The following is a 15,015-nucleotide window of genomic DNA, read 5'->3' on the forward strand; positions in this document are numbered from 1 at the left end:
GGAGGCATGACTTCTTTTTGGCATCGGAATGGAAATGCAATAAGTATTTTATGTCAATGTTGCCTCTACTGTGTATTATATTTTCGGAAAAGTTTATTATCGCTGAACAACTTTTTTTAACAGAGAACCCTTGGTGATTGCTTTGATATGCGTCCCGAAATAAGAACAAGTCACGGTATGATAGTCTCCAGACATGTGTTGTTATTAACATACCCCATGTAGCAGTATACATTTTGTTTTTCACATATTGAAGTCTTGTATATCGATGATAGTTTGTTACCAATTGTGTAACATATCGTATTGTCAAGTCAATGAAGTAGACAACCACCAAGCAGCTTGGCGCATTTATTTTCCGATATTTCATGTGGATGAACAAAACCACATAATTTACAAGAAAAAAAATACGAATTTAACTCTTACATAGCAGTACATTTTATCAAGACAACCTTTTTTCCCCAAGACAAATATCAATAAACTTGCGTCATTGGGCTCGGAAGCATCCTGCCACGCGTATACGAGAATGAAAAACACAATTGATAACAAGTGGTTGAATTGATTTAGTAATGAGAGCGTTTCTCCAGTGCACATGACATAACACTATGATCGTTTTACAAGCCACCTCATGATCATGCCAACTTCTACCACAATCCGATTGCTTAAAGGCAAATCGTGCAAGGGATTCTCTGGAATGTTACCTGGTTGAGTATATAGCGCACGCTGCATGACAAAAATCGCTGCTTCTGCCTTTCACTGTCGCAGAAAGAACATTTTAGAACATAGGAGGTGGAGAGTTGGTGTTCATGGAAAATAAATTTGAATAATAAACAGCTTCAAATTTATATACTGGTTAATCCACTCTTGGAAGTTAACTGACTCAAATAATGATACATAGTATAGCTTTGTTTTATTAAATTGGCGTTTGGCGATTTTACTGGAAAGCAAACTTTTGCCGAAACTTATTAAAAAAGACTTAATTTAGTTTTCATTAATATGGATGTTATGTGCTGACGAGAACACACATATCATGTGATAAACTATAAACACCAAACCATCTGTTGTGAATGGATTGGATTATTAAAGCACACGTAAGTAAATATATTATTGTGAGTTCCACGATTGGTGTACACTTTACGTGTTTTAGCAATTCATACAATTTAATGACAAAAAATAGGGTGTTTTTATAAATAAAAGAACACGAAATCATGAAAAAGACTTGATGCATGCATGTTATAATAATAATATAATATGACGAAGTCAATCAAACGTGTGTTTAAGCTAAGAGTATATATTGTTTCAGTTTAAAGGTACTCAATTGATATAAACATAAACAACATTTATGTTTGCTATATCGCTAAATCATATAATTAATATGCTGCAATAATGCATTTTGATATTTTTGATATAATTATTTCAGAATAATGTATCAGCAAAATACACGCGTGGGAAGTGATGACATGGCTTGAGCGGAAATATTTACTACTTGGATAAAAACTTACTCTTTATAAACATTTTCATACAGTTGAAGTCCAAAATTGCGAATAAATATAAATGTATTGATTTAAATAAAATTGAAATTGAAGATCCATTCAAGCGTCGGTTATTAATACCCTTAAATAACTGCAATAGGTTAATTAGTTAGTCCCAAAGTCCCCATGCTCGATTGTCGACATTGTTTTGAACTAAATTCTTATAAGAAAAAAGGATCAGGTTACGGGTACAAAATTAACGAGATCCATGGAATTGAAAATTCTTCACAGATCATTGGAAACAATTTAAGTAAGGCAAGTGTATTTATGTAAGCTAATTTAGCAGACTAAACATGATAACAGGCGCACGCGTGTTTAGTAAGAAGTTAAAAAAATGTCTGCAGCTATTCGAGTCTGTTCAATTTCAGATTCAATTACAATTTGAGAGCCGTTCAAGAAACGAATAACCTGGACAAATATTTGTTTATGTTTTCCACTTTATCAAAAAAGGGTACGAAAACAAATCCTTAATAAAATGTTCCTTAATTTCTGTTTAACAACTTCCCAAAATGTTTGTCCGTCACATATTTATCACACAGGCGCATGAAATATTAATTGAAAGTTTTGAATGTCGAAAACTACCTTTTACATGCAGTGCATAATGTATTTACGTCCTAATATTATCGACTTTACTCGACAAGTGGTAAATATATTTTGTAATTATCACTTTAAAAGGGCGATTGTTATTCATATTTGCTTGCTTTATCATGATGGTTAAATGAAACGAGCCCTTTTTATGCGATATTCTATATTTATTCATAAACAGGTATACATTTCAAAAGTAAATAATTTAAATAGATAATTTATAATATGACAAAGCAGCTGCTCAATAAAATAGTTCGTTATTTTTTCATGTATGAAGTCCATGATGCAGACAACACAATTGCTTCTAATGAACACCCTGATGATGACTTTGATCACGCATTCATCGACACAAAGTCAGGATCCAAGGACAATAGATCTACAAGTGCAAACTAAAGTGAACGTACGATACGTTTTTTTTCTATAAATAAAGTTTTGGTAAACTGTGAATCTTAAAATACTAATAATTAAAAAAATCGTTATGTTGTTTGTTATTTAAGTTAAAAGTTATGTGGATATTTATCTTTTCATAAACAGTAGTCCATTGCCTATGATAGCAAGGATTACGTCGGACATATAGCAACCATTATGTCAACTTTATGTTCTGTTCTGATTTACCGACATGTATGATTTAAAATTAAACGAGACGTTTTGAATTATAAAAAAAAAACAGATACACACAATTGTTTTGCAGGATATTCGGGAACTGGCAATAATAAAGGCTGAAATTTTACGACGTCTGGGCGTTACGGAGCCTCCCTTGCCCTCTACGCATGCGCCACGACCAGAGAAAAGGGCTATAGACAATACCGACTTTTTGATGACATACAGACTGCTCGACCTTGTTAGCCTTCATTCTGAGCCATCAGGTAAAGCAACAATCTATTAGTAATGCAGTATTTATGTAAGCTAATTGGGTTTCAATGCGTTCTTTGTATCTTATATAAATGTATATGACATTGAAGTTCTTTAGTATGTGTTTACTAACAGGTAATTACTGCTTTACCGTTCAGTAATATAGCAGCTTAGGCTGAAAGTAACACAAATAATGGCGAAGAACCGAGCCTTATATATTACAAAACAATAGTGCAGTAACCTGTTTATCTTTGTATAATTACTTTATCCACCACTTTTTACGAAACACAAAAGTATAATCGCTATGAAACAGGATTTTTAGCGAGAATTATTATTTTACTAGACATTTGACGCGTTCATCATCGAGTTGCAAACTCTTGTGCTTCATACATGTGGTTTTAAATATGTGTTTAGCGGTTTTTGTTGCTTTTGCATAAAAAAAATACATGTTCATCTCAAAACGTGTGATGTGTATAATCTGATTTGTTTGTACAAAAATGACTTCACAGTTTATAATGAGTAATATGACGTACCACCAAACATTTACTAATATAAACGGCTCATATGAAATATATAACAGGAGCCTATTTATAAGGTATATCAGCGTGATGGTATGATACAAACCAATAGCCAGCTTTACGTTTTACATTAATGTTTCATTTTAAAATAAGTACTAACACTTCAATATTCCTATTCTCCACTTATTGAAGCATGCAGCTCTCAGTTCAGTTCTGTATGTGAAGTTATTCACAATAAATGAAGTCATACAAATGTTATTTCATTTTGTATTGTAGACGAATTTGCAGACGACAAGATAATACAGTTCCAACTAGGAGGTCTAACTAGAGACAAGGCGGTAGTTATCGAAAGTGTTAATTTGTTGCTGAGATTGAAATTCAAGAACCCTTTCATCAATACCACACATGAATTTAAATCAGATACTGACTTACCTTCACTAAATCAGACGTTTGTCGAATTAATTGACGGTTCATCTGTATCAAAAAAGGTGACTAAAAAAGAAAAAAGACATTGGAAAGCCTCGCAGCGTGTGCAAAAATATAAAACGAATGAATTTCCAATAACAATAATTGTATCAAATGTTACAAATAGCGGTAAACCCGATGTTATTCTGACTAAAGTTAAATCGACACTAAAAAAATCTAAGTCCATGAAACTGAGTCTACCTCTTGACCTGATCAAACAGTCCTTCGACGGGAATGAACAGACACTGAATTTGTATTTACAATGTGTAGGATGTGGGAAACGCGCCATATTGATATTAACTCACAAACCCCGACTGCGGCACCGGCGGAAGAGAAAGCAAAGAAGCAAGCCCCGATCTCTACACAAACGAAGACCGATTTTGTTCATACAGTCTCGTATAATTTCACTAAGCTAAGTTAATGTTAGCAAAGCATATCCCGTATAGTAGTTATTGGAAGTTTTCAAAGCGAATTGTGATACACGTGTTTATTAATTGGAAAGATAAATTATAAACTGTTGCTGCTGACATAAATTTGCACTAGTTATTTAAATGCGTTTACTTCAATGCTTGAATTTGAAAATGTATTTCTCGACACATGTGACATACAGACATCAATAAGACAGGTTTTGTTCTTTTTACTTGTTTTAAATCGACCAGACGGAATATGATCGGTAAAAAATCCCCTTTTTATAAATGCTTGCTAAAAAAATCCATAACTGTATTTGTGTTCGTGTTTGTTCATTTAATCCACGACAACGGCATAGCACAAAAACACATTTAGTTTGCAATTTAAGCACTTTGCTGTTCACTGTTCAGACGTTCAATGCGTTGAGTAATTCTTAATATGAATTATAAAAACAGCCCGACCGACGATAGGCTATGCTTGTATTTTTAAATATTGAATATATAAATAAAAGCATTAAAAATACATGCATGTTAGAAAAAACAACTTAAAATAAGTCAGAATAAACGGTAGCATAAATTTCAATTGAAAGTTACATTTTGGTACGTTAATTGGTTGCAAAGAAGAAAGACAAACGTAAATATATGAGATCCAACCACAAAAAGTATAATTAGTGATATTTACGTCTGTAGGGGCATACTCAACATACGAACAAAAGTATAGCTAAAGTAGCTTTTATTTAGTTTAAACATATTGATTTTAGCTCGATTGCATAGAAAGATCAAGGCTTATTATTATTGAAATATCAATACGCAAGACAACGTTTGACTGTAAATTGTTTATCACGGTTTCTTTGGTTGAGCTTTAGTAAGGAATATGGTGATATATACTAACGTTTTTTACGGATATACACACTGGATGTGGGAATCCGATTCACAGTACTTATTTATTTAACTATTTGACTGTTAATTTCCAAATCCAAAAAGATCTACTTATCAAAATATGTCTGACATAATTTTATAATAATGTCAAATCTATAAACAAATCACATCATGGATTTTACGTCTATTTTGATCGCACATAAATCCAACCAGAAGATCATTTATATTTTTTTGGTGTTTGATGGTGGAAAATAAAGAATAAGATTTCCTGAAAAAACGAATACGTGAATCATTTCATTTCCGAATCAGATTCATTAACATTCCTTGAACGAACTTCTATTTTTGAATGACTTCTGTATACGACAATTAGATTATGTAAGATTCATTCATTACTTCAAAGATAAGTTTCTATTAGGCAACTGGGATTTCAGAGCAGCGCACGAATATTGTTTTCATTATTCGATTCCGAATGTGATAAAAATTAAATCTGAATTATCTTAATTATCTTAATCTTAATTACTAATACATAGTTATATTTACTTTCAGAAATTGTATGCATTTTTATTCATAATACATAGTGTTATTAGAAAAAGTTACCTTTCGTAAAAATACAAGTATACAATGTACTTATTTAGCATTTAGCAATCTGATCACTCACTTATATGCAAACATCTAGAAATAGCAACAAGGGTGCATCGTTACGTTTATTCAAAAGAAACAATTCATATCTACTAAAGAAGATAACCAAATGATCAATAACAGAGATAAACCATTAACATATTGAAGCAAATCAAAATGCGCATTGGGAAGTAATAAAATTAAGATAAAGATACGTAACAATTAACTATTCAACTGTAAAATAAAACAAAAATATGACAAAAAACACTGGCCTGCGATCGAAAATATCACAACAAGAAAAAGACATACACAGCAAACCCGATTAAAGAGCAAAAAAACTTTCTTACATTTGAGAAAAACAATACAGTTGATCGAACGCAATATAAAAATTAGTGTATTTTTGAACAAAAGCATACTATTAGTGGATCGAAGAGTGAAAAATATCCTATTTTTTTCCAATCTTGAAAAAAAAACTGAACATCAAATTAAACGAGAGTTTATCTCTAACCATCAAACCAAGCTCTTGTATTAAGCAATATGAAACAGATTATTAATACAGAGAACCATTTTAGTAACCGCTGGGAAAGAAATGTAAAATAGTAAAAAATGATATGTTCCTCATCAGTCAGTGAACTTTTCAACGTATCTAACGGTGTTTCTGCAATTGAATTCACTTTTTGGGGCATTATTCATATAATCGATTTTTAGGCATTTCTATTTATGTAATATTTCTTATCATATCAATCATTTCATACTGACAAATGCTACATTAAGACGAATTATCTAAAATGACAACAAGTTGATTTATTTCAAAATACTCTGCATCGCACAAATAGCAGATGTACGCCTATCGCAGATGGCAAACAGATATACCTTAGCTGGAACTAGTTTTTGTTATATCATTCCTCATTTAAAACATGTAATGGACACTATAAGACATTCTAACAAATGTCTGACAAATGTATTCCCTTTTGTTTTACTCGCCATATAATATTCCGAGTGAAAGTTCTATCGTTATTATTTCTAAAATAATTACAAATAATTTTTCCCTTTATCCCGATATGCGTAGTTTCAACAATAAGTACAAAGGATAAGGATAAGACGCTAATGAAATTTATATGTATGGGTCATTAAGCTTTTTAATGTTTTCAAATGCTTAACTTTTAATGCGTGTAGGACTGGTGAACTCGATCAACAATGATACCATACTGTGAAAATATGTAGATATTCCTTCGCCGAACGGAATTGTTAATCGGAAATGCTATGATGAGAACTGCTAATGTTAATATAATACCTAGAATGAAGTCAGAGCTTCGGTTTGAGACGCATTCAAACATGAGCTCGTTAAACATTGCAATTAAGGCAACTACTTGTGCTCCGAATTATATCTCTTATATATTGCGGTCGCCCTAAAATGGAATAGTGAAATGTTCAGAATACACGTTCACTTTGAATAAAATGGAGAACTGATGCAAATACTGGAATCTTCCAAACTAGTATACATTTAAGAGGTTGTGCATGAATGTAATATAACATCGTCTTTAGATTATTAAACACTATTCACCAGCATGATTTTACATTTAGTGTGACAAACACTACCTACACATCATCCGTATGAATCAAATCTCGGGGATGACAACACCGCCAGACAGGTATACACGCATGAAAGAGGACATTATTGCCCATTAACAACCTGCAGACAAAATTAATTGTATTATTATAGATTTGAACACATATATTTGCAACAAATGATAAGTAAACTGTTTTTAAATTATAATCTGTTGAAACTTACTAATGTAATGCCTTTTAATTGTAATATAATAATTATCGTAATTATCGTAATGACTGTTTTTTAACACTTTGCCAATTAATATCATTAACCTGTTACCACACATTTAAACCAGAAAACGTTTAAACAGTCCAATAGGTTTTTATAAGTTTTATTGCATAAAATCATGTGTCTTATATTGCGTTCAGTCTAAATATGTTCCAGAATAGCACTAGCATTACGCATGCTTATGTCATGTCAAGAATGCACGTGGTCTTGAAATGCTATGGGGAAGTGATGCACATTTTTGAATCTGGAGAACTAGTTTAAATTGAAGTTGAGAGCGAATGTGTGAATAGGCTACTATCAAAACCAATTGTTCGCGTGTATTAATTATTCATCTACCTTTTAAAGAAAACTTAAACAGCAAGCGTAAGAAACATTGTAGTTATTATAATTAAGCATTGAGGTCTGAATTGTGCGTTATTTTATACGGTGATATAATACTCGAGTATCCTGAGGCTATTTTACAAAAATAAGCATGAATATATTGTTCAGTTTTCAGAGGCTGTTAGCAGTAAAGACATGTTTGTAAAGTTCAGGATAGATATTGACGATCTCTCTTACAGCTTGTTTATTTTACTATGTTTGTCCCTTACTCGAAAGTTTTATATCTTTAATATCGTATTAATACTCGATCTATATCTCGACATTACTCGCTGCGAACAGCCCCCGCTAAAAAAATTCGCAGAGAGTACAGTCGAAATAAAGAGCGACTATTAATTCGAAATAAACGCTTGTGTGACTTTGTTGCTCATATGGCTAAAAGTGAACGGTATTTAAACAAAAGTAAGTTATAAAAGGAATAAAACGGCGAAATATACCTGTCTCGGCTTGGACGTCGCAATCTTATTTGTCACGTTATTACCCCCTCTGGTATGCATTCCATGTATTTATTTTTCAGTCTAAGGATATAAAAAGCTTTATATTTTCTGTATATATTTTATCTTTAAAAGTGCCGTCCAAAAATAAACGTCTCATACGCGTCGATAGTATATAAGGGCGTCAAGTAAAGAAAAGGTGTTCTTCTTTAGCGTGCATTCCATTCAAATAATCAACAGTTGCTTCCGGTGATTCAGCTTATTGCCTCTTGACATTAAGTGTTATTCTTAAAAAACCAACATATGACCACGATTGGCCTTAAAATTTCAATTCTACTGATGTTAATATTATACCAAGTATGCACGTATGTTTTCTCCTAATATTTAACATTTAGTGAATTACATTTAATATGCGATGTGTTGTTTTCATTTACATGTTCTACATTTAAGGTATTTTTCTCACATTCTACAATGTGTCAACTCGTATAACGAATTCGGAAACCAGTTTTATCAGACCAAATGGCCAATCGATTGCTCTTTAAAAAATAATTCTGAGTTTAATAATATGTCCAATACCATTAAAATGCAAATTCAATACATAGGTTGGCTTAAACTTGAACATTCAATATATTCATAACATATAGTTGTTTTCATCCTTTTAATATTGACATTTGTGGTACTGCTATATGGCAACCGTTTAAACTAAAATGACATGTTTTTTAAATTATTGTATCGTTATTAATGCTTTTGTATCCTTTTCAATTTTCCGGCTTGAGATTGTTTTTCGGTTTTCGGTGTTATGTTTCGAAGTGCCTGCGTTTGTATTTTATATCTTTGAAAATTTATCTACACATTTTCTGTGTTTGCTTAAGACTCTGGTGTTCACTGTTAATTTACTTGTCATTTAATTCATAGATCTTTCTTTCAAATATAAAAAGCTAGTTACGAAATCAATATGCTATCAACAGACTTCGTGACCGACTTAATGATACATTTCCTTCAATCTTAAATTACATATAACATTGACTTGATCATGCGTGAATATTATGCGTTCCTTTTATGGATCAGTTTCATTGATAAAACAGACACGTACTGTTTCACGTGTTGTTAATTTTTTCATCATATCTTAATAAATAGAAAAATCCTGTCAGTTACGTTTTAGCCATATCGTTTTCGTTCTTTCCTGCTGCTGTCGTTGACGATCTTATCTTATATGTCACCGAGTGAATGTTTGTTTTAATCTAAAGCAGTTATCGACACAAAACAAGCCCTTACTGATAATCACGTGTATGCACTATCTGTTATTGTATTTCCGAAGTATTTGTCAAGTAACCGACTCAAGTGAACCATATTAGAAATATGTAAGTCATTATTGATTATTTACAGCACACCAGTTTGGATCGAATGCATGTGTCATAATGTAACGATTGATCGTTGATGTTAAATTCAGAAATATGTCTGTGGACTATCGCTAAATGTTCGTTATTTAATCAGCCCATACACGATTAGCTGATATGCCATGCTTGTCAACCAGATACACATTTGTGAATTCATTAAAACTGGAACATGTGCTAATGTGCGTCACATACAAAACCATTGAGACATGCGACAGCTAATCTTATCAGTCAAAATTACTGCGAGTCAATCATACAAATTGAAATTTCTAAAGAAAGAAATTCGTGCCCTTGAATAAGAATAACAAAAATCACTTCACTATTTTTTAATAGAATTAATTGAATGTTTTGTTAAAAAAGATGTTTTGTCCAAAAGTCCATTATCTTGTATTTTTACAATTTATATTAAAATTACAGTAATTGGTTAAATAATAAGATAATATCAAATCCATGAGATCCTGAAACATTTGATCGAATCCTCCAAACGTGAGCTACAACTATTAGAAGTGCTTTCGTGATGTTTTGCGTTTGTTTTGTTGTACTTTTTGCTTTGTAGCTAAATATTTTGTACAACTTCTTCTCATGAAAAAAATTAAAATGTTATACCGGATATTAACAAGAATACTTTTTTTATTGGCGTGCGTTATGTGGCGACGAGCGCCCATGCTAACGAATATAGTTGCAATTCGACTTGTGCATCACAAAGCCTATAATATATACACATTAAGAGTCATGAGGTGGAAACTATTTTAGATACGCAGGTATTATATACTTACAGGATACTTATTTAACTTATTAACCTTATTGTTAATCAAATGCTAATAATAAAGTTGTTTTGTTTTTTATCACTGTTCCTAATGATAATATGCATTTTTGCACATGAGTTTTTCCTCGTATTTTTTTCTGCGAAAGAATAGCTGCACTGTTGTAAATACCCAACGGATTCATACAAAAACTGCGAGGATTTGATAAGGGAAACCATGTCCAGGATTCGAACAATACTTGCACTTCATACAGAATATAATTCATTTATTAAACTAAGAGACAGAATAGAGGATCGCTTATTCACATAAAAAACATTAATGAAAAGCGTTTTCAAAAGAGTATTATAGTTTATACGGGAATTGACAAATCCAATGAAATTAAGATCACCGTATATTATCTGTTAATATTAAGGTTATCGTATTGAATACACAATGGCACATCCATGTTACGTAATTACAAATTGTTCGTTGATAACACATAGTAACAACCAAAGTTCATTTCTGATTTCATCGCGATTTATTTATGTCGAATATTTCTTTTAACACAACGCTTGCTAATGTACACGAAATACAATTTTACAGCGCGGCATCCAACATAGCCGCCACGTCAAGAAGACGTGACAACTCTCCAAGTTCTTTTCAAATCTCACCGCAGATTCCTCTCTACTAACTAAAACACTGCATTTTATCCCCGGGTCAATTTACATAAAAGCTACTTGTAATTTTCATTGGTCACCAAGGTCCGGGCGTATTACGGATTGGTTGACTTATCAGGATGTTGTAAAAGGAACAATCTATTCATGTATTTACTTGCTTGGCAAATATACTAAAATCTAATCAATTTATATTGGTACTAATCAATTTATATTTGTATGAGTAATTCCGTTACTTTCGTCAGTAACCATAACTTTTGTATCCCAGACAATAGGTGACCCTTTCATCTGTGCTGTTTGTTGACCATGTGTGTTCCTTTTAATCTCGTATCTATATGCTGACTCTGGACTCATTGTTAAGAATATGGCCTTTGATTCTTTTGTCTGATTGACTTTCCAATTGATTGAATCCGATTATCCCGCCATGGGTGTAAACGTATTTGTGTTCTTACTTGGATTTAATCTTAAATCAGGTCCGACTTTCCATTTTATTGATTCCAATTATACCCCACCCTGGGTGTAAACGTATTTGCGTTCTTACTTGAAATAAATCTTAAATCAGGTCTTAGTTTATGCAAATACTTCCCAAGATGTATTATTAAATTCTCAAACTCCATCTTAACATTGCATATACATATAATTGAAATAACTCCTTATAAATCTCCATCATAAGAATAAACTCATAAGAATAAACGATATGTTATTAGATACATATTATTGAGATATCTCCTTATTAATTTCCATCATAAGAATAAACGTATAAGAATAAACGATATGTTATATGCTGTTACATGACACAACTTTCCCCTTATTTTATTTTTTTTAAATATTTTATGATATTTAAAAATATTATTATCATTATTATTTTACAAGCGTCTCTGCTGAAATAGATAACATTAGTTATTCTTATACAATACAAATGAAAATCGGTATGTAGCGGAGCACATCATCTGTTGGTCGTTGGCCTTCAATACATCTGGTGTCGTCCATGTAGTATTGAAGTCGTCGCGTGTCGAATACGTTGTTTATTCAATGTCACTGCCGCCGTCCTGAAGATAAGTCGATTGTAGATTCGTCCATGGCGATTGGAGTGCGTATGTTGATTCAGATCTGCTTGCCGATGTTCATATTGCGTCATCTATTTTCGTATCCGTTTTGATCATCGTTGTTATTGTTCGCGTTGTCGTTTGTACTTTTGTTGATGGCCCCAGCGTCTTCATTTCTCTTGGGACATTAAGATCTTCTATTGGCCATAATGCTCACAAGGTATTAACTATAGCAGTTTTCTCCTTGATGTTTTAGGCCTCGGAAGTATCATTCCAAATGCGTTATCTGCGTACGTCAAACAGTTGAACGGCTGCATCTACTCTATAGTGTTTAACGTCACAAGTATTGTGTCCAGTGTTGAGTCACTTGTTGTCCTTTGAAAACGTCTGGCGTTGGGTCTTATTTTAGCAATAGAACCAGGTATTCACTTTGAGAGTAAACACCGTGATGTTCCATCCTAATAATGTTGTTTGTTTCTTCTATTCGCTGTGGGAGGCGTTGTCTCGCGAAGTCGCTCTTCTTCAGCGTTGTCTTCAAATCTCGATCTTTCATCTGCGTTGTGGTGATACAAGTATCAGTTGTTTAAAATCATGGCAAACATTTATAAATATACCCTTAAGTTCCTCTTAAATACCGTCATGACAACTTAATAGAACGCCTTAGTAAAAACAACCTTTATTACACCAATTACTATCAAAACACTCCTTTAAACATTACATAACAGCTCGATATTTTACGTACGTGCTATCAGTAAATTTGTGACAGGTATGCGCTACTTTATTTACCTATGGTATTGCACTTTAAACAAACGTATCGCGTTCGTATCTTAAAATCACTAATCTCCTGTGTATCATTATGTACTTAATGACCTTTTCTATCGACATAAGTATCTGGGCGCTCTTAAATACGCGCGTCGCTCTAAACAATTGTGAAATTTTTGATGAAAAAGGGCAGACTTTTTTATATATGCATTCATAATACCAGAACATTTATCGGTATACTTCAAATGTCAAGTCTTGTTCTCCTAATGAACTCATCCCATAAATCTATTACAATAAGTATTCTTCCACCATGAGTAAATGGTAGGCTTCCATCATTTCGCAAATGATAGGCTCTCATAAACCTCTATGTACCTTATAGAGTTTATTTAATAACAGAAATTTAATGCGCATATATCAGTATATTTTAACTGCACAGTATTCGTGGCAGAACACATTAAATTCGTACTTACAATTATTCAAGACCTTCAATATTACCGATACCCTACATACATTTGCAATAAACACAATTACGTATATACATATTTACATTAAAAACAATGTGTGTGTCTGCCCTATTCATATTCGCAATCAACATTATTTTTCTTATTACTTTGCTTACCCTCCTTATTTCTTAATTCTATAAATGCATAAAACCATATACAATTAGTCAAGTATACTGATGTTTGTGTACGTCTCTAAATTCCCTTTTATGTGCAGGTTTCTATTTCATATCTTATATAGAATGACGTCAAAATCGGATATTCTCTAATGTTTATTCCTACCTTCTAAGTTCCTTTAATATAATATCAAAATATTAAAATGCCTTCAAAATCCTTAAGTATGTATACGCTTCTATTATCCGTCTTCTTAAAATGTATTAAATATATGTTACATTCTTCCAATTTTCTCATTTCATCGCACGGTCTATTTTAACGACAATTTGCAAAGATACCATCAATTAAAAATGTATTTATTTTATGCAAAAATGTGTCAATATATAATTATATATTCTAATAATACAAAAAAATATAAAAATTTCTTTCAGTACTCTCCATTATTTGTGTGCCCCTAATTTCAGTATTTCTATAACTCATAAAATTATGTAAATTTCAAATACGTATTCATTTCTTTTATTCTTAATTTACCGATATGTTTAGAAAAAATACTGGTCAATGAAAAACTGTATAGATTCTGATACTTGCATAATTTCTCCGTACATAATTAATTATTTCTTTAACAACTAACTACGTAATATTCTTTAAAACAATTCTTAAAATTGTGTTGTCATGACGCCTTTTACCTTTTATTTCTTACTTTAAAAAATTTGAAATAAACCCCTGTTTGCCGTAATTTATGAAAAGACTGACCGTTTTTCAATCTGCGTTTTTTTTTCTCCGTTGGCCCGTGAAAGAAGTAGCACTTCAGGTTGATCCTGGCACTGCGCACCATAAAATGTACTGTATCACGTAATTACACATTGTTCGTTGATAACACATAGTAACAACCAAAGTTCATTTCTGATTTTATCGCGATTTATTTATGTCGAATATTTCTTTTAACACAACGCTTGCTAATGTACACGAAATACAATTTTACAGCGCGGCAGCCAACATGGCCGCCACGTCAAGAAGACATGACAACTCTCCAAGTTCTTTTCAAATCTCACCGCAGACTCTACGAACTAAAACACTGCATTTTATCTCCGGGTCAATTTACATAAAATCTACTTGTAATTTCCATTGGTCACCAAGGTCCGGGCTTATTACGGATTGGTTGACTTATCAGAATGTTGTAGAAGGAACAATATATTCGTGTATTTACTTGCTTGGCAAATATACTAAAATCTAATCAATCTATATTGGTACTAATCAATTTATATTTTTGTATAGAGTAATTC

At 32.2% G+C, this 15,015-nt stretch overlaps 1 protein-coding gene across 1 annotated transcript; it reads left to right on the plus strand.

Annotated features, from left to right (window-relative positions):
• The first annotated feature begins 712 nt into the window (after window positions 1-712).
• LOC127856256 (uncharacterized) lies at window positions 713-4,669 on the plus strand. Its single transcript, XM_052392360.1, has 4 exons — window positions 713-1,085; window positions 2,389-2,511; window positions 2,803-2,977; window positions 3,758-4,669. Exons 1-4 carry the CDS (start codon window positions 1,062-1,064, stop codon window positions 4,360-4,362), a joined length of 927 nt encoding a protein of 308 aa, XP_052248320.1. The 5' UTR covers window positions 713-1,061; the 3' UTR covers window positions 4,363-4,669.
• Window positions 4,670-15,015: the final 10,346 nt, after the last annotated feature.

Source organism: Dreissena polymorpha, chromosome 13, assembly GCF_020536995.1.
Source record: "Dreissena polymorpha isolate Duluth1 chromosome 13, UMN_Dpol_1.0, whole genome shotgun sequence".
Classification (NCBI taxonomy): domain Eukaryota; kingdom Metazoa; phylum Mollusca; class Bivalvia; order Myida; family Dreissenidae; genus Dreissena; species Dreissena polymorpha.

Excerpts from the sequence above, each read along its gene's own strand:
- LOC127856256 (XM_052392360.1), top strand. The coding sequence starts at position 1,062 with ATGGATTGGATTATTAAAGCACAC. Across the intron at positions 1,086-2,388 it reads ATTGGATTATTAAAGCACAC|TCCATGATGCAGACAACACA; the intron begins GTAAGTAAATAT and ends TCATGTATGAAG. Across the intron at positions 2,512-2,802 it reads AAGTGCAAACTAAAGTGAAC|GATATTCGGGAACTGGCAAT; the intron begins GTACGATACGTT and ends ATTGTTTTGCAG.